At 49.0% G+C, this 20756-nt stretch overlaps 1 protein-coding gene across 1 annotated transcript; it reads left to right on the top strand.

Annotated features, from left to right (window-relative positions):
- Positions 1-670: 670 nt before the first annotated feature.
- Positions 671-18775, top strand: SESN2 (sestrin 2). Its single transcript, XM_010947965.3, has 10 exons — positions 671-1133; positions 8611-8676; positions 10567-10764; positions 11134-11316; positions 11425-11637; positions 12211-12361; positions 12926-13044; positions 13390-13580; positions 16170-16314; positions 16924-18775. The coding sequence occupies exons 1-10, from the start codon at positions 1071-1073 to the stop codon at positions 17008-17010; spliced, it is 1416 nt and encodes a 471-aa protein (XP_010946267.1). The 5' UTR covers positions 671-1070; the 3' UTR covers positions 17011-18775.
- Positions 18776-20756: the final 1981 nt, after the last annotated feature.

Raw genomic sequence — 20756 nt, 5'->3', positions numbered from 1 at the left:
AGAGGAGTCAGAAAAGGAGTGGCCAGAGAGAGGTGAGGGGAAAAAAAAAAGTAGAATACCTTGTCACAAAGTTTCTAGAAGAGGAGTGGCAGGGTGGGAGGCCCCAAGGGAACAGAAGAGGGGAAACTGCAGCAATAGGGATTGAGGTTAGACGTGAGGTTGCCAAGGACAATGAATGAAAGAAAGCTTTTCCAGAGACTCTACAAGTAAGCTGGAGTCTCTGTGTCTGGTACATTTTAAGATGGAGCTCTCCCGGAGGCCAGAGGAACAGGGCTGTGAGCTGTGATCTCCAAAGATCTGGCGTTCACCTCTATAACCATCTCTACTAACCCGAACCAGTCCCTCCAGAAACTGAAAAGCTGAAGAACTGTACTTGAGAGAGATTTCACATCTGGCTCTCCCGCCCAGCCCGATGAAGTCCCGTTTCATCACGTAGCTCTAATGACTCTGCGGGTTGTCACTCTCGTCTGGTATTGCCAACTATCTGACTAAACCCTTTTGCAAAAGTTTGCAGCATTCGTCCAGGGGTGACTACAGCTCCCAGAGTTCCCGGGCGTTTCCCGGTGCCGATTGGCTGAGCCATTGGCTCCTGAGGGAGGTGTCACCCCCGCCTCTCCGAGAAACAGGCATCTGATTGGCTGCAGCCCAGGGCTTTTGTGTCTCCGCCCTCCCCCGGGGACCGCAGCGGGCTGAGCGGTGCAGCTGGTGTCAGAGCCGGGCGAGCACTGGCAGTTCCGCGGCGGGGATGCTGAGGAGCGCTGGGTTCGCGAGTAGCCCTGACCACTGCGGACTTCCGAGGCGCTTCAAGCCGTGAAAACCTCTGTGCCGCGGCCAATCCCAGGCTCCTGAGGCTATTCACCCCTCCTGAAGCCGGACGAGGGGAGAGTCCAGCGCAGCGGCTGTTGTTCCCGGATCCTGGGCTTGCGGAGCGTTCTGGAACCCCAGGAGACACCCCGCGACTCTAGAACCTCCCCAGGGGCCTCCAGTCCCGGCTTCCTGCGTGCGTCTGTCCGAAAACCCTTTGGGTTCACCAGCGGTCGGCGACCCGCGGCTGGGTCCTGGCGCACACCATGATCGTTGCGGACTCCGAGTGCCGCGCCGAGCTTAAGGGCTACCTGCCCGGGGCCGGAGAGGTAAGCAGCGGCCGAGCGACGTTACTCTTCCCTTGAACCCGGAGCCACGTCCGAGCTTCTGGCTGTCCCGAGCCGAGTCTTTGAGCGCCCCCCTCCCTGGGCTCGGGGAAGGAGGAGTGGAGTGCGTAACCCGGGAGTGGGGTTGCATTGGGGTTGCATCAACTGGCAGTCTCGGCCCCCTCCCCCTCCTCCCCCTCCCTCCGGGGCTTTAGAGCCCTCCACAAGGCTCCCTCGGACTCGCGGCCAATGAGAGGGGAGCCTTCTCGACGTTATCTGGGTTTGGGCTCTAGTCGAGGGAGTCTTCAAGTCCAGGCAAATCCCGGCCGCTGCGGCCGGACCACTCCTCCTCCCCGCCCCCTTCCGCAGATGCCTTCCTCTAGGCTCGGGCTGGCAGGCAGAGGGACTGTTTCTAGGTAGGGTATGTCCCTGCTCCAATGTCCCCAAGCGGGGATTGGAGCACTTGAGGCTGGCCGACGAAGGTCGACCTCATCCCCCGCCCCCACCTGCATCCCCGATTTGGACTGGGGGCGCCGGCGCAGTGGGGCCTTGGCGGCTGCCGGGTACGCGGCGGCCAAAGCTCGGGGGAGGGAGGGGAACCCAGCCCGCGGCTCTGAAGCCCAGCAACGGTTTGGCTGCACCCTACTAAGTGATCTGACGTCCCAGAAGTTTGTTTCGCAGGGACTCTCTTTGTAGTGAGGCCAGGAATCTGGCTGGTCTCAGTCTGACACCCTCTCCCCCATCACATCTTATTTATTACGCACCTATTAGATGCCAAGGAAGGGGAAACGTCGGCTGTGGCCACATTCTAACAAGAGCTACTGTGTTTGATGCAGGACGTTGTACCTGTGCTCCAGACATGGTATATTGGCCTTTGCTTGTATTCTTAGTTAATTCTCCCAACAATCCCTGGAGATCTGACAAAATCCTCACAGGAGGAAGTCACTGATCAGAGAAGTGGTCACTTTGCCAAGGTCACACAGCAAGTGAGTGACAGGCCTGGGACAGAAACTCGGAGCATGCTGGCTGTAGTGCCCAGGTGCTCTCAATAAATAAAATTATTTCCATTTTTCACAAAGAAGGAAACAGACTCAGAGTAAGGTGACTAGGTCAAAGTCATACAGCTGAGAAGTGGCAGGAGCAGTGTTCAGTCCTCCTCTTGGGGCTCCTAAACCAAGGTGGGGAAGGTTTACAAGCGAACAGAAAACCTGGTCAGCCAGAAACCATGCTGCTTAAAGTAGGGCAGTATCTCCCAGGGTCACAGTGTCTCCCAGGGTCACAGTTTAGGACTAGCACTGGTCTGATTCCCAACCCCAGTAAGACACTTGCACCACACTCCAGGCCTGGAAACTAAAGAAACAAGCAAAACTCCCTGCTGTGCCAAGCACTCTTGGAAATCCTAGACATTCAGGCCAAAGAATGAGCTACTCTGTAGGGTTAGTGAAGGAAGCCAATTCATAGCCCCTCCTGGGCCTCAGTTTTCTCACCCTGTAAACTGGGTCTAATAGTATAGCTTATATCTTGCTGGTTTGGTCCTGTCTCACACAGCAGACATTTCCCCTTTCCAGAGTGTCTCACAAGGCGGGTGCCTGAGCCCGTCCATCCTGCCTGAGCAGAGAGTTGGTCCAGCCCTCTAGGGGACAGTGTTTGAGAAGTGGACTGGGGAGACGAGAGTGCCCCAGGTAGTCTAGGCAGGCTCAGAGGGCGTGGCCTTGAAATGGAAGCCAGCTGTCAACTGCAGGAGGTGGCAGGGGGAAGCTGGTGATGTCTGAACCCTTTCTCCATATTCTCTCTCAAGAAAAGAGGGCCTTGGAAAGATGTCTGCCTTAAATAGAATCATTGGAAGACAGCAGGGTGCTGAACTTACACAGCAGAGTGCCCAAGGGAAGTCAGACAAGCATGTGCAAGGAATGCACAGTCCACTCAGCTCCCATCACTTCACCATACGCCCTTTCATGGGGTCAAGGCCTTCAGACACCTCACTCTAGTACTGGTAGTATGTTCTCAGAGCCCTCTTGGGCTCTAGAATCACTTCCTCAAACATCACTTCCTCAGGGAAGGCTTTTCTCCGCCGTCAGATAAGTCCTTTCTGCATACCTGCTTCCTGTCCCCCTTCTCCGTTGCAGGAGCTGTTATCCCAATATAGTGTCACAGGTGTGTAATCAGGTGTTTCTTGTCTGTCTCCCTTGCTAGACCAGAAACACTCTGTAGGTCCCATCCCCAGCACTGTTCTTAACACCTAATAAGTGCTCATAACTATTTGCCCCTTGTTGGCTTAGCTGATCCTTGTGAACTGTGCAGGCTTTGAAATCAGATCTGAGCTGTGCCTGTCTGGAACAGGACTCAGAAAGAGCCTCAATGAGCTGTCTCTGAAAAAGGGATAATAAGACCTGTTTCCTTCCCTCCAGGTGGTTGTGAGAAATCAGCCAGATCAAGCGTAAAGCTCCCAGCCTAGTGCCCAGCCCCTGGTAGGCACATGAGTTTATGGCACCACTCACACCCCTCCCCGCAAGGCTGGAGGTCAGACGCTGCTTGAGCTTCGTCTCCCTCTCAGGTGTAAACTCAGCAAAGTATCTGAGTCCAGCAGCCCACAGGGAAGGGTCTCTGCCCCTTCCCAGCTGGCAGAGTGACTTCAAAGGTGTCTGCAGCTGAGTCCTGGGGGCTGCAGGCTCTGGATAGGATACCAGGAATAAAGGCTGGGGCTGCTCCAAGAGGCTGATCTGGGTGGTGGACAGAACCCTTGCAAGGCAGACTGAGCTGAATTCAAATCTCAGATTGGCCACTTTTCAGTTGATGCTTAACCTTTGGAACCTTAATCTTTCCTGTGTGCAGAATAGACACCCTCCCAACCCCTACCCCGAAACTGATGAAGATTAGATGGAACCGGTGTGCAAGCACCTTAGCTAATAGGAAAAGTGACTTTCAGTGAGCGCTCAAATCTAGAGCCGGGCACTGAGCTCTGAGGTGATTATCCTTTTTTTACCAGTTTCCTGAAGCCCTCTCTGTTAAGTGGCCACCCAGATGGCTGTCTGACCTCAGTGTTCCTGCTGCCCTGTGTGGTCCCCTCAGTCAGAACTCATTGGTTTTCCCTCTGCCCCATAGTAGTTGTGTTACCTTAGGTAGGTCACCTGCCCTCTCTGGTTTCCCTTTCTTCATCCGTATAGTGAAGGTGGGGATCTTGCCTTTATCAAGTGTCCTGAACCTACACTGTCCAGAGTGGTAGCCCTTAGCCACATGTGGCTATTTAAACTTAGATAAATTAGATTTTTTAAATTAAAAATTCAGTTTTTTAATTTGATTGCTTGAAATATCGTCAATTTACAATGTTGTGTTAATTTCTGGTGTACAGCATAGTGATTCAGTTGTACATATATATTCCTTTTCATATTCTTTTTCATTATAGGCCATTATAAGGTATTAAATATAGTTCCCTGTGTTGTACAGTAGGACCTTGTTGTTTACCTATTTTATATACAGTAGTTAGTATCTGCAAATCCTGAACTCCCAATTTATCCCTCCCCACCCCCATTCTCCCCTGGTAATCATAAGCTTGTTTTCTATGTCTCTGAGTCTGTTTCTATTTTGGAATATGTTCATTTGTGTCATTTTTTTTTTAGATTCCACATATAAGTGATATAGTATGGTATTTTTCTTTCTCTTTCTGACTTACTTCATTTAGTATGACAATCTCCAGGTCCATCCATGTTGCTGCAGATGGAAATATTTCATTCTTTTTTATGGCTGAGTAGTATTTCATTGTATAGATACACACCACAACTTCTTTAGTCAATTATCTGTCAATGGACATTTAGTTTGCTTCCATGTCTTGGCTATTGTAGATAATGCTGCTATGAACATTGGCATGCATGTATCTTAAAAATTCAGATTTTTAGTTGCACTAGTCACACATCAAATGCTTAGCCACTGTGGCTAGAGGATACCATCTTCACTGGACAGTGCAGATGTAGAATATTTTATCATTGTAGAAAGTTCTATTGGACTTGCTGTACTAGACACTGAGGTAACAACAGAGAATCAGATTCAGTGTGTGCTCTCAAGGCAAGAAACAACACAGTATGACAAGGGCTATGACTGGGGCAGTGGATCCCCTGGGGCTGTGGACAGGGAGAAGGAAGTTTCCCACTTCTGGTGAACATCACATGCAGAACCTTGGGGCTATTGAGACCTTGGGAAGTTTAGAGAATGGAAATCATTTCTGCAGTTGTGGAAACCTGATTCGTATCCTAACTCTGCCACCTCCTTCCTGACTGAGTGACCCAGAAGTGACTTGACCTCTCTGGGCCCTATTTTCCATAGAAGCTCTGGTAATAGACATTCCTCCCTTAAAGTGTGTAAATGCTTAGCCAATGGTAATCAGTGTTGTTGCCTACTACTATTATTATTGACTTCTTACCCCAGGGAAGAGGGAGGGCTGATTTGGAGGTGTCATCTCTTGGCGGTGGGCCCCTGCCCTGTCTGCCTCCTCTCAAGTTTTGGGTGTTCCTCTCAAGTTTTAGGTTGCGGAAGCATTCAGGGTATTGGAGCTCTGGATTAGAATCTACTTGGTCTTGCCTTCAGGGCTTTGCACTTTTTGTTACCTCTGACTGGAATGCTGGTTCTCTAGATCTTTATAGGCCCACCAACTCATTTAGATATTTACTATTTAGATATCATCTCAAAGCTTCTGTCCTCAGTCAGAGGTTTTTCCTGTCTACTCTGACTAAAATATTGCACTCCCCTCCAACCCATCATATACTCTCTTATTGCTCTCTATCTTATTTACTGTATATAATCTCTGATTTGAAATCCTATTGGTTATTTGTCTTTCTCCTAAAGATGTTAAATTCTGTGAAGGCCAAGACTTTGTCTTTTCACTCCTGAACTATTGCTGCCTGCAGTGTAGTCATCAGAAATATTTGTCGAATGAACAGATTAATTCTGGTTCCACCTGGAAAGCACTTAGCAGTGCCTTATTCTTAAGAAAGGGGTAGGGGTCGGGGTATAACTCAAGCAGTAGAGTATATGCTTAGCATGCACAAGGTCCTGGGTTCAATCCTCAGTACCTCCTCTAAAAATAAATAAATAAACCTAATTACCTCCCTGCCAAAAAATAAAATAAAAAAGAAAATACAGGAAAAAAGAAAGAAAGAAAGGGGTCAATAAGTGGTGTGAAACAATGGCCATCCAGTCCCCAACCCCGCCGTAAATTATGCTGGGCCCCACCCAATTAAGTTAGAATTGCTGGAGGTGGGGCCTTGGCATTGGGTATTTTTCAAAAAGCTTCTCAAAAGAATGGAGAAGCCCTTGTTTGAAATAACGATGAGGTTAATTATTGCTGACTTATTTAGAGGTAGGGGCCTTGCAGGCATTAGTCCTTGTGACCACAGAGTGAAAGTAGGTACTATTACCCCATTATTTGGTGAGGAAACTGAGGCTCACATAGCTAGCAGATAGTAGGTGGTGGAGGTGTCATTTGAGCCCAGGCAATTTGTGTCAAGAGCCCCTGTCTTTTAACTGTACTCTGCTTTATCAGAACCATCACCATCATCATCATCATTACCAGGGCTGATAATGTTGGTAGGTCCAGACCTGTCACTTTAAGACCCACAGGCATCTGGTTCTTCCGTTGACAGCTCCTGGGGCAGCTTCTAGAGTGAGGAGGGATTCCCAAGGCTGTTCCCTGTCCCTGCTGAGAACCCTGGAGGGCCCTCCCTGTCCCATTCCCCCCACCCCCCTATTCCTCCCCACCCTTCCCTACCCCACCCGGCTGTGGTTTTCTCTCTGTCCTCAGGTCCCCTGAGGGGGAGGCCCAGTTTGTGGAGTCAGCAATCCTTATCTCCCAGACAGAGCTGTTAAGCTTTTTCTCTTTGGTGAGGGAGGAGGGAAGCTGAAATGGGAGTGCTTGGAGTTTGTGCTGGTTTCTGTGCTGGACTTGGACCAGCTTGGCCTGGTGGATCCCAGAAGTGCAAGCTGAAAGGGGCTGAGCCGTCAGCCAAACTACCTTTGTCCAAGACTAAGGCCCAGAGAGTCTAGGTCACTTTCTCAAAGTCACACAGCAAGTTAGTGACAAGAGAATGGGTACTCATACCTGGGACTTTTACATACCACTGTTCTTTCCTCTGTGGTCTTTCACAGCCCCAGACCTCTGCCTCCCTCAGGGGGCTTTTGGCTATCTGAAAAGGAAGTCTCAATTATAATCTTAATCCCTGGACACCTAGGGTTTAGGACTAAGTCTGGATTTGAATGAGGAGGGGAGAGTTAGGGGGACACTGTCTCTGTCCAGTGAGGGTATGACTCTGATTTGGATGAACTATTTCTGAAGCCAGTGCTGAGAGCCCCTTCCCAGTTATCAAGACAAATGAATAAATAAAACTAGTGGTTTCCACTGAGGCTTTAATATGCCCATACTTCAGAATAGCTGCTGCGATCAGCGATCAGCATTGTATGCCCTGCCCTCCACTGTTTTCTCTCTGTTTTCTCTGTTCCTGTCATTCACAGACTAGTGTGAATGACCAGGCCTTGCTCTCCACAAAATGTGATCTGGCGTAGGGAGACCTAAATCAGACAATTAGAAGGCAATGTTTTCAGAAGCAAAAGCATTGGAATTGTGGGGTCACAGGTGAGGTTCAGAAGAAGGTTCCCAGAGCCTGGAAAACTGTGACTTAACTCTCCAAAAGGTGTGACCAAGCAGGAGGGCAGTGAGCCTGAGCCACTAATTCATCCGGAAGCCTATGGGAGGTGGAGGCAGAGTTTAAAGCCACTCGATCAGATTTGCACTTGAGAAAGTCTACCCTGGCTGCAGCAAATTTGCCCTCTTTAGAAACCGCCAGGGTCATGTACTCCCTAAATCTGCTCCTAGTCTTAGAGGAAGGTTCAGGGAGGATGTTTTATTTATTCATCTGTTTTGTTAACTTGGTAGAGAATGTGTAGGAGAGGGCAGGGCTGTGGAGGCAGGGAGACCATGGGTGAGGCTGGCAGTGGTGGGCCAGACAAGAGACTTACAACGCACTCCGTAAGGTGGTGACGGCGCAAGGGATGAAATGACAGTTTGAGAGAGACTGAAGCTGCATCATAGGAATGTAGAGGACCTGGTAACGTGGCTTCAGGAAACAAACCAGGGGAGCTCTTCTACAGGTTCTCCAGGGCTGCCAGGAAGGTGGCCTCCTGGAGACGTGCAGCATGGTGGCTGTATATTTCCCTTGCCCAGACCCCTCCAACCCAATACTGCAATAGTGGGGCTTCTGAGTCCCTTCCCAGTTCCTGAAGGACTCACCCTATGGGGCAAGCCCTCTTGCTTATTTCTCCTTTCTCCACCCCTGGAACAGATGTGAATCTCTACCTGACTCCTCCACGCAGGGTGCACCAGAAAGGTGATTTTAAAAGCTCAGTGTGCCTCCTCGGATAGGAGGAGAAAACAGGAGAGAGCACTGTCTTCTTAGTCCTCCCTTTTACGTCCAATCATCATGATGTTTCCTTCTAGGAGCCAAGGGAGAGCCGGACTCGGCGAGGCCCTCGAGGGCCCAGCGCCTTCATCCCAGTGGAGGAGGTAAGCTTGGAAGGGGTTAGGAATGGTTGGTCCCTGGGAAGAAAGGACATGGCGCATTGGGTGGGTGGGTGGCTTTTCCTGTCTCTTGAAGTTGCAACTTCGAAACTGCCTCTTCAGGTTCCCGACTCATTAATCCATAAAACAGCTCTGTGAAGCAGGCATATCAACCCCATTTTGCAGAGAAGAAACAGGTTCAGAGATAAAGTGATTAAAAACACAGCTAGGTAATAAATAAACTTTTGATTCTCAGAACAAGATTTGTTCTCCCTTAAGAAGCTAGAACTATCTATGTTTATCTTCTCATCCTTGACTGTGCATGTATTAAAGTTTTTTTGGACCTCAAAACTAATATATGCTCACTATTTTAAAATTTCCAGCATTTCAGAAAGATTTAGTCTCTCTTTTTTTTTTTTTAGTAAAGGTAGATTTATTTAGAGAGATACATACTTCATAGACTGTAGGCTGTTTCAGAAGGCAAGAGAAAGGCCATGAGGTGTGGGAGTTGGGTGCTTAGTTTAAAGTAAAAGTAGATACACACTCCATAGACAGAGTGTTGTCCATCTCACTCAGAAGCGAGAAGGGAGAATGGCTGCTTTAATCTGTTATAATTACACCGCCACAGAGATCATCATTGTTAACCATTTGCCACTGTTCTCTACACTTTTTTTATACAGAGCCAAGGTCATAGTTTATAACATGATTTTGTTGTTGTTGTTTGGTTGGGGGGGGGGTTTGGTGGTTGTTAGGTTTTGTTTTTTCACTTAATACAACAGTTATCTTTCATCTACTGGGTCAGATCATCCATTCATTTATTTAACAGATATCTATTGAATGATTAACCTGTGCCAGGAACTGTTCTAGGTGCCGGGGATACAGTGGAGATGACAGGGAAAAATCCTTGCCATCGTGGGACTAACATTGCAGCGTGGGGTTGGAGGGGGGGCCTTCAAAACACATGTACAGAAAAATTATAAAATAATAGTTTCCTTCTTTTGCTTTGGCCTTCAATGAGCAAAGACAAATGTTTCCTTGTCCTCTACGCTCTCCTCAGTGTGTGGGCCATGTAGTTAATAAGCTGTTAACAAATCTAAACCCTCCAGTTCCCTCCACCCTTTGTAAAACGAAAGCAAACAACCACTTGCTGATTATTTATGTCTGCAGCCCAGAATTTTAAGCTCACATAGTGTTCTTATATTTTATTTCTTCACTTAAAAATACCTACTCCTCTTTTGTAATAAAGGGGAAAAAAATAGGCTTTGAGGTTAATCTGGATTTGAGTCCTGGTTCTGTCATTTACTACATCTGTAACCTTGAGCAAGGAATGAAACCTCTCCAGGCCTTATTTCCTCAGGTGTCAATTGGGGAAAATAGTGTTTACCTCACAGGATAATTGGAAAGATTCAAGGAGATAATGCAGAGAAAGCTCCAAACTCAGACCTGGCGTGGAGAAAGCACGCAGGAAATGTGAACTATTTTGCATCCCCCTCCAGGGACTTGGTGAATTTGCGCTGTTAGAACAGAAGCTCCATGAAAGCAGGAGAAGCTATGCTTTGATCTCTGTGCCTGAGTTTTCCTACCTAAAATTGGAGAACACAGATCTCTAATTTCATCATTGTGAGGATCAAATGAGTTAATATATATAAAGTGTTTGAACAGTGCCTGGAACATAGTAAGCATTATATAAATATTGGCTATTATTTTATAAAGTGTCTAATAAGTATTTGTTTAATCACTTAATGAAGTATCTTTCCCTCCCCTATTCTCCTTTTTTTGGACATAGCAGTTGTCTTCAGTTCCTTGCTAGTAAAATCCCACTGCAGTGAATATGTCAGTCTCTCTGGTGGGGAGGGCAGAGGGGGAACCCATCCTTTCCTCACCTTCGCTTGGCAGGTCCTTCGGGAGGGAGCTGAGAGCCTGGAGCAGCACCTGGGGCTGGAGGCGCTGATGTCCTCGGGGCGGGTGGACAACCTGGCGGTGGTGATGGGCCTGCATCCCGACTACTTTACCAGCTTTTGGCGCCTGCACTACCTGCTGCTGCACACAGATGGGCCCTTGGCCAATTCCTGGCGCCACTACATCGCCATCATGGTGAGCCTTTCTGAGCCTCTCATCAGGGTGGCCACAAGGGAGGGTTCCATCCTCAGATCTCTGCTGGGGGCTTGATTCCACAAACAAGGAGAGGCAGCACAGAGCTTTATCTGACCATCCATTGAATTTTACATTTTGAAGAGAGCATGTTTAGTGCCCACTTTACAGATTGGGACACTGAGGCACAAAGGAGTCAGGTGACCTGCCCAAGGTAGGACAGCAAACCAGTGGCAGAGCTGGGCTTAGAACCTAAGTCTCCTGCCTCTCAGGCAGCAGCGAGGTGCATGATGTCTCCCTCCATGGGGTGCCCACCCCCAGCAGGGCACAGAAGGGAGAGGGTGAACTGGGCTCTGTCCACCACCTCCACAGGCTGCTGCCCGCCACCAGTGTTCCTACCTGGTGGGCTCCCACATGGCTGAGTTTCTGCAGACTGGCGGTGACCCTGAGTGGCTGCTCGGCCTCCACCGTGCCCCTGAGAAGCTGCGCAAACTCAGCGAGGTTAACAAGCTGCTGGCACATCGGCCGTGGCTCATCACCAAAGAGCACATCCAGGTGCGGTGGGCAGAGGCGGATCCCCCAGGGAGCACGGGGCCCCGGAGGGTCATGGCAGGTGGCCCAGGGCAGGCACTGAGCATGTCTGACCTTTCCCTTCTTCTCCAGGCCTTGCTGAAGACAGGCGAGCACAGCTGGTCCCTGGCCGAGCTCATCCAGGCCCTGGTCCTGCTCACCCACTGCCACTCGCTGGCCTCCTTTGTGTTCGGCTGCGGCATCCTCCCCGAGGGGGACCCAGAGGGCAGCCCTGCCCCCCAGGCCCCTTCACCGCCCAGTGAGCAGAGCACTCCCCCCAGCAGGGACCCACTGAACCACTCTGGGGTAAGTCAGGGCCTGGGTCTTGGTGGGAGAGGAGGCTGGCATGGCCCCTGGTCCAAGACAGTGCCTCCCTATCTGAAGCTGCCTCCCTGTCACACACTGAGAGGCCTTAGAAAAGTTATTTGGCTTTGAAGCTCAGTTTCCTCATCTGTGAAATGAGGATACAAACTCTTACTTCGTAAAGGGTTGTGAGATTACATGAAATGACCATGTGACTGACTGGCCTCTGAGCATGGAGCCCCGCAGGCTTAAAATCTCCAGGTTTTTAGCACTTTAAAAATACAAAGTTTGCCTGTTATTCTGTGAGGTGTCCTTGTTTGATTTAATACAAAAATATAGATACTTTATAAAGCCCTTTCCTGTGAGGGAAGCTGACCTTCAGAGAAGACAGATCTATCCTATAGCTCCTTAAACCTCACTTCGGGAAGCACAGACCACGTGAGCTGTCCAGCGCAGTGGCTGGTGCAGAGGGGGCACCATGATCTCCAGGAAGGCCTGGCATGTGGGAAAGATGCGTGGACTGCCCTGGGGCTGAGGGAGGAGGAGTGGATGGTCATCACCAGGTCCCTCCTGCAGGGCTTTGAGGCCGCCCGCGACGTGGAAGCTCTGATGGAGCGCATGAGGCAGCTGCAGGAGAGCCTGCTGCGGGACGAGGGAGCGTCCCAGGAGGAGATGGAGAGCCGCTTTGAGCTGGAGAAGTCGGAGAGCCTGCTGGTGACCCCCTCAGGTACAAGGTCATGGGCATCCAGGTTCAGGGGCTGCCCCTTCCTTACACCTTCTCCACTGGGAAGCAGGTACCTCCATGCACTGCACCCACATTTTGCATGTTGGAGGCTACGACTCAGCCACCCTTCTAAGAGGTTCTAAGCATGGGCTTTGGGGTCAGATCTGGGCTGTTAGCCTTTTTGGCAGTGAGACCACTGATAAGTCACCTGCTGTCTCAGGGTCCCTGTCTCCTCCCAAGTGCAGGATTGGTGGGTAGGGTAAGTGAGATAACAGAAGCAAAGCTCTTAGCACAGCCTGGCCCAGGGTAAGCAGCTCCGTAAATAACTACTACTGTTATGATTGCTATTATTATTACTGGAGGCCTTAACCCCTGGACCATTGACCTGATATACCACTTCCCCCAGGCCTGGCTCCAGCCGAAGTCCTGGTTCCACTCACTGTATTGAAGGGGCTTTCTCTGCTCCGCTACTCTATGGTCCCCACCCCCCACTGATAATTAATCAGGAATGGAGGCCTCTGTGCTTCATGCTTTGGCCTCACTGTAACCTCTTCCTGATGTCCTCAGCTGACATCCTGGAGCCCTCTCCAAACCCAGACATGCTGTGCTTTGTGGAAGACCCCACTTTTGGATATGAGGACTTCACCCGGCGAGGGACTCAGGCGCCCCCCACCTTCCGCGCCCAGGTAGGCTCTCCCCACTGGTCTTGGCATTGCTCCGGATTTACAAACAAGCAGGGGTGGATGGTTTGTGTGGTTAGAGAGTTGGGCCCCTTCTCTCCCTGAAGATTCCATGAGGGAAGTGGGAGACCCAGGATACAAAGGGACCCATCTGTACCCTCAGCTCAGGGATCCCAATTACAGGGAGAAAGTTACCACCAAACTGCATCCTCCCCCATTTCTCAGGTCCAGAAGCTGTGGGGTGGAGGGGGGCTTTATGGAGATCCAAGCTGTGCTCCAGAAGATGGCGTCTCTCTGGCCAGCCCTGGGTCCCAAAGATTCTACTCACTGACCCCTCCCCACGTTTCTCAGGATTATACTTGGGAAGACCACGGCTATTCGCTGATCCAGCGGCTCTACCCCGAGGGAGGGCAGCTGCTGGATGAGAAGTTCCAGGCAGCCTATAGCCTCACCTACAACACCATCGCCATGCACAGTGGTGTAGACACCTCCATGCTCCGCAGGGCCATCTGGAATTACATCCACTGCGTCTTTGGCATCAGGTGAGCGCAAGTGCCCTCATCCAGGGCGTGGGTGTACTACAAGCCCACAATCTGAGCTCACAGTTGTTTCCTTTTCCTCTTCGTTTTATCTTTTCTTTTCTTCCTGCCTATACTGTTTTCAAAGCAAGTATATTTCTTTCATGGTTATAAAAGATAACAGCCATGCTCGCTGTTTGAAACTCTTTAATCCCACCCCCAGAGATAATTATGGAGAGAGAGATATGTGTGTGTGTGTGTGTATGTGTATGTATAGAGAGAGAGAGACAGAGAGATAGTTAGGTTTATATTTCCACTCCAAGTAGCAGTTCTCTCACAATAAATAAAAACAGCATATATGCCCATCAGTAGGGGACTTTAAATAATGACATATCCATTCAGTGAAATATTATGCAACTATTAAAAATTATAAAAACAGTTTATTCATATTGCCATGAGAAAATATTCAAAATGTGTTGAAAGAAAAGAAAGCCAGTTACCAACCAGAATCTTCTTTTTGTTCCTTTTTGTAACTGAAAGTGTGTGCACATGTGGAAAATGTGTGGAAGGCTGTATACTAAAATGTTGTTTAATAATGGCTGTCTCTGTAGAGGCTGTGATGAATTACATTTTCATCCTGTTACTGAAGTATTTTCTGATTTTTTAAGTAAGTTTTTTTTTTAATTGGTGGGATCATACTCTGTATTCTGCAACTTGCTTTTTTGTTTTTGTGGTTTTCTAGGGGGAGGGCAGGTAACTAGGTTTCTTTCCTTCTTTCTTTCCTTCCTTCTTTCTTTGGAGGCACTGGGGATTGAACCCAGGACCTCATGCATGTTAATCACATGCTCTACCACTGAGCTATATGCTCCCCCCGCAACTCACTTTTTTCACCTAGTAATGTATTGTGAACCACCCCCCATCACTGTGATTAGATATTTCATGCTTTTTAGCCACCGCATGGTGTTCTGTTGTGGATGAGGTGTAATTATCCAACCATCTCCCTATTGTTGGATAATATTCAGGTTGTTTGCAGTTTTCCACTGTTACAAACACCATGTGCACTAATTTTATACCTCAGTCCTTGTAGATAAACTCTAGTGTGAAGTTATTTGTGAAGAATATACACAGAACAATTTTTTTTAATTTTAGAAAATCTCACTCTGGTAATATTGTAAGAAAGAATTAAGGAAAAAAATTTTCACCAAATGCTACTACTCTACAGCCACAGCCATAGCCACATCCTGTGATATTTTCCTCCATGCTTTTGTTCTTTCTTATGTGGTTGCTTTTGTAGAGTTGAAATTATAATGGTTATTTCATTTAAAAAAATACATGCTTGATGTTTGTAAAGAGAACAGCCAGATTTTTAGTAAATTTAGAAAACAGAGGTAACAAAAAGAAGAAAATAAAAATCATCCATGACCCCACCTGCTCTCGCTATTGTCAAATATTTCCCTCCTGTCTTTTTTCCACACACAAATAACCAAAATATATTTTTACAAAAACAAAACTTTCTTGTCTACTCATTTCATTTATTTTACTCAATCACATAAGCGCATATTTTAGAGAACACATCATTTTTTTCCCTTGCTTTTCTCAATTAACAATTTATTCCAAGCATCCAAAACAAAAGTCTCCAAAGTTTTTAAAAGGTACATGCTCCTTGTAGAAAATGTGTGTTTCTGTGTATAATTAGCTGTAAATCGCATTTCCCCGAGTGGGTTGAGCTGTGCTTAATTGGCCAGCCTCTTGCTTGGCAACCTCATTGGCAGGTTTCCAATCCAGGGGAGGCCAAGAATGGACGGGCATCTTAGAATGTGGAACAGGCCAGTTCCTGCTCAGCTCCCGGGTCCAGGCTCCTCCACACTCCAACATGGTCCTTGCTCCTAAACCTTTGTCTACCAAATCTGTCCTCCAGTCTTCAACCAGTCTTCCCCATCCACACTGATCTGAGGTGACTCACTGGCTCACTGGACTGGGCAGTGACAGAGTGGCTTCTAGACTTGTACCAACTTGCTTTTTGACTTTGAACAAGCTAATTGCCTTCACTAGGACTTGGTTTGCCTATCTGTAAAATGACTTCCAGCTTCTCTTCCCCTTCCTCTCTTCCTTCCCCAGGGTAAATATTTACACTGATCTCCTGCCCCATCTTCCACGGCCTTTGCTGTAAAGCAGTGAATATGACCTTGGAGTCAGGCACAGCTGGGGTTTTGAATCCCATTCCCAGCTGTGGGGCCTAGGGCGGGCAACTTCACTTCTCTGAACCTCAGTTGCATTTATAAAATGAGGCTGATGAATATAGTCTGTTGTAGACATCAGTTTTGTAGACAGTGGTGTACAGTAGTTTTGAGGATGCCATAAGTACATGTTTGCATGGCACGTAGTTGGTACTCAGTATGACATGCTCATTCTCTGTGCATCCCCCTGCGAGTCCAGTGGCTTGTGATATATGACATCAGCTATTTTTCTAAGAGGAACCAAGCTTCTAGTTGCTTCCTACCTTCTGCCTTTTCTGGCCACTCTCTGTTCCTTCTTCTGCAGGGTGGGGTGGGGGGAGAGGAGCTACTTGTGGGAGCAGAGGGTGAGTAATGCTGTCGGGGCCTGTCCATCCAGATATGATGACTATGACTACGGGGAGGTGAACCAGCTCCTGGAGCGGAACCTCAAGGTCTATATCAAGACAGTGGCCTGCTATCCAGAGAAGACCACCCGAAGAATGTACAACCATTTCTGGAGACACTTCCGCCACTCAGAGAAGGTACGGCTCACGGGGGAGGAGAAGGATGCAAGTGGCCAGGGGAAGAGGCAGGGGGCCAGGACTCAGTGAAGTACCCCAGCCTGAGTCTGTTCTGCCAGGTGGGACACTGGGATATATTGTCCTGGGTTCAAGTTCTACTTCACTGTGTAGTTTCAGACTCTATTTACTCACCTGTAAAATGGGAATGTGCTTCCCAGGGTCCTCAGTGGCAGCCAGAAGCACATAGATTCAAATCCTATCACTTGGCAGCTGTGTGACCTTGGGCAAGTCACTTTGCCTCTCTAAGCTTGTTATCTTTATAATAGGAGTAAAAACTATCTACCTTTCAAGGTTGCTGGGAGGATGAAATGAGAAAATGAATTTAAACCTCTGATCCCAAATAGATGCTCAGGTGTAGTTATTGTTTTTAGCTTTGGGGGAGAGAGAGATTAGCGATGAGAAGGATAAATGCACTGTCCTTGCACCAAACTGCTCCAGGCCTCAGAAAGGTCAGGGAATCTCAGTAGGAAAGGGAAGGATGAGTGAGCGGGCAGGGACAGTGGCAGTCTGGAGGGAAGGGAATGGCAGGGACTGGCATCCGTTGCCAACAAGCCCTGGTCTGTGCCTCAGGTCCATGTGAACTTGCTGCTCCTGGAGGCCCGCATGCAAGCCGCCCTGCTCTACGCCCTCCGGGCCATCACCCGCTACATGACCTGACTCGCGCGCAGCACCTGGGCCCGGCGCAGCTGACCTGGGGGGCATCCTTCTCCCTGCAAGGACTTCTCTATCTGGAGACAGACCCTCATCCCTTCCTGTCCATGCCCACCCACTCTACTCCGGGGGGTGGGCCCATGTGTGATGTGCAGCCCCCGAGCCACACCCTCTTTTTTGTCACTGGAATGGACAGGATCATCGCACTGACTCTGGGATCTCAGCTCTGCCCCTGGGAGCTGGAAGAGGACTAGCAGATTCCCAGGGGCCAGGCCCTCCTTCCTGATCTGGCCTCACCGAGGCAGAGGGCACAGGAAGGAGAATGGGCTGAGCTCAGATTTGTGTGCCAGCAGGCAGGGCCCTGGGCACCACATGTACTGTAGCCTTCCTGGATGGGGCAGTCCCTGGCTGGCCTCCGAGGGACAGGGACACACACCTCCAGGGGCTGACACTCCAAGCGACTTTGCCTTTCCTCCCTCTCCCCTATCCTCAGACTTCATTACCTCTCACCCGCCATTCACCCATCAATGTGAAAGTCAGGGTCACAGCTGGTCTGTTCATCCGTCTCCCCCAAAGCGTGTTCTATCTGGCCGCAGGCCCCTAGTTTCCCCAATCTAGTTCAGTACCTCTGACCTCCTTCGCCCTCTTACACTTTCCTCCCACTCCTGGTGGTGTGAGTCCCCAGGAGAGAGACCAAGCACATCAAACAAGTAGTTTATCTCTAGAGAGTTTGGAGTCTCTGTCGGTCACTTTGTCTTCTGAAGAGGAGGGAGTATTATATTCTAAATGTTCTGTATTTTAGTTCTTTATGAGTGAGGTTCTTCAGGGCCTCGCCCCAGAGCCACAATCAATGACCAAGCAGAGGACAGGGAGAAATCTGTTCTCCCCAGAGCTACACCTGCCCTGCAGAGGCTGGCACCCCTCTCTCCTGTCTCCCATGGCTCTGCCACAGACATTTGCCAAAAAGATGAGACTTTCTAGCTGGGTTAGGTGACATGGGGCTCAAGGGGAGAGGCAGGAGACCCCAGCATTCGTGCATGGGCCCTGCCATTGGCCAGGTGACCATGGTTATGTGGCCGAACCTCTCTGGCCTTCCTTTCCACAGTTGCAGACTGAGCGGTAGGACTCAGTTTCTGTGATGTCTGAGTCCCCTCAGGTCAAACTGCCAGCAGCAAACTGCAAACCTTGCAGGATCTTGAGGGCCTCTGGGAACCCCACCTCTTGCAGTCAGTCTCTCCGGGCTGCCTGCCAAGGACCTCCCCACCCCTGATCCCAGTTTCTGTCCCTTCTCGATTTTTATGTGGATTGCTTGGAAGCAGAAACAGCCAAGGACTGATCCCAGGCACTTTCTGTAGCAAACAAGCTGTGAATTATGACTTGCCTTCCTTTCTTCTGGCAGTATGTGCTTCCTCTCTGACCAGCTGGGAGGTGACGGAAGAAAGGCAAGGGCCAAGTTGCTGCTGCTTCTGACCCTCCACCTCTCTGGGGTGGGGCAGGAGAGGAGCCTGGTCACTGTGCCACATTTCATACCCATGCAGGCATGGGTGAGTGACTGACACCCTCTTCGGGCCTCAAAGCCCTCCCTGCAAGGAAGCTGGGCAGGAGGAAGAAGTCCCTAGCATTAAAGTTTGAATTCTAGAGGGGACATGATGACTGTAAATGTCCCCGGGTGGATGGGGAGGGGTATCCAGTGTTCAAGTGCAGAAATCTTTGCCTTTGCTACCAGTTCTGTGTGATGAGAAATAAAAGTTCACCAAGGTGTTGTTTTGTACTTCTTGTTAATGGACTGTTTTTCCATTTCCTAAGGGTCATGGTTCATCTCTTAGCGTCAGCAGGGAGCTGTGATTGCATCAGGGACCTGACCTGCTAGCCCTTACCCAGCTGGGCACTTGCGTCCAGTGACTTCAGGGTTGGGAGTGGTTGGCATTGAAAGTCGACTTCAGTCCCTTGGGTGCCCCACCCTGCCACCCATCTGTGGTTGGCCTGGCACTATGGAATGATAATGGCCATGTGGTTTTTCTCGTTAAGCCTGGAGCCTGGCCCTGGGCTGGGTACTGAGAGGCCATTTCTCTGAATCTGCACCAAAATCTTGCAAGGGAATTGAGACTCAGAGGTAAAGTGATGTTGCTGAGGCCACATCAGTTGTCAGTGGTGGAGCCAGGAATCCAACATGGGTCAACTTCGCCCTAAGGCCTCGGCATTTCACCTGGCTGGTTTCCCCACTACTGGGCTCCCCCTGTGGCAGAGGCAGTCTGTTTGAGAATCTCTAGGGGGATCTCTTGTGTCCCCTGCCCCATCACATTATGCTTACTTACTTCTCATCCTTCCCTCCCGAGCACCAAGGAGACAGATCCAGGCCTAAGGAGTTAGGTGTGACTTCCAGGTTGTGCCAGTACCATTTAGTAGCTGTGTGACCTTGGTCAAGCTTCTTAGTTTCTTTGGGCACCAGGAACTCTGGCAAGCTTATCAGGAAAACCACATCATGACTAAGAGCTAAGACTCCTACTGGCTTCCCACTTCCTCTAAATACTGCCATCATAAAATGAAAACCGTGTCTCCTCCAGGAAGCCTCCCCTGATTGATTCCCCTTTGCCCTCCTCATTTTTTCAGTATTCCTATACACTTGTTCTTCCTTCTAGAGTCCTTTGAGAGGGTGTGAGAGAAAGTCAGGTTTAGAGTATAAAACTTGGATTCTGGTCTTGACTTAGTCACTTCTTATCCCTGGGAGGGGGAGAGTTGATTCATCTCCCAGTGCCTCAAGTTTTCTCTGCAAAAAAAAAAAAAAAAAAACAAGGGCAAAACGTTTTCTTTTCCAAGTAGTATTATTGAGTGACTGTTGAGTGTTATTGAGTATTATTGGTTTCAAACATAATCTCTCAATCTTCACAGCAACCCTGTGAGAAAGGAGTGGTGGTCCCACTTTATACAGATGTGAAAAAGGAACCTCAAGTAAGAGTCTAGGAAACACCAATTAGACCCCGGTTCAAATACTAGCTTTGACACTTAATGTCTGTCTGACCATAAGCAAGTTACTTCAATTCTCCCTCCTCTGTTTCCTTATTTATGCATGGAATTAATACCTAGGGTCACAACAGGGTAGGGTGGATTAAATAATGCATGAAAAGCACCTAGAGTAGTTCAGATACCTGGCACCTCCAACTAGTGAGCGATTCAGTATTCAGATACCTGCCTGATATCATGAAACTGAGATTGGATTTGAACCCTGGTCAGTCTGATTACAGAGCGTTGCTTTTGTCCTCAAACTCCCCATGCCCTCAGTCTGCATTTTTTAAAATCATGCTCAAGTTGACTTGCATGTGGAATTGAGAATTCTTGGCTCCAGTTTGGATCAAATGAATCTGAGACTTCTGCAACCTGCAATTCAGGACCTGGGCACATCCACCCAGACTGGGGTTTGTGGAAGTTTCTGGTGGCTTGCTTGACTCTTGGTTTGTTTGACTTTTGAAGCCATGCTTGGATTGAGGACTGCTGAGAGTGGGTAGAAACAGGAGCTAGGTGAGACTCCTCCAGCAGGTTTCAAGCATTCACCAGAACCCTAGGACCAGGGGAATGGAGAAGTGGATCACAAACTTTTTGTGCCTTAGAATCTCCTAGAGGACCAGTGTTTTGCAGCTTTAACAGCTTCCCTGGTGTTCTGATGCCAAGGTCATTCTTTAATTCAACAGATGTTTTGCACCTGTAACATGTAAATACCCTGAACACAGAGCAGTGAACAAGATGGGCTTAGTTTC

The sequence above is a fragment of the Camelus bactrianus genome, chromosome 13 (assembly GCF_048773025.1).
Source record: "Camelus bactrianus isolate YW-2024 breed Bactrian camel chromosome 13, ASM4877302v1, whole genome shotgun sequence".
NCBI classification, from domain to species: domain Eukaryota; kingdom Metazoa; phylum Chordata; class Mammalia; order Artiodactyla; family Camelidae; genus Camelus; species Camelus bactrianus.
Note: the sequence above shows the minus strand (reverse complement) of the source record. Positions and strands in the feature narration are given on the sequence as shown.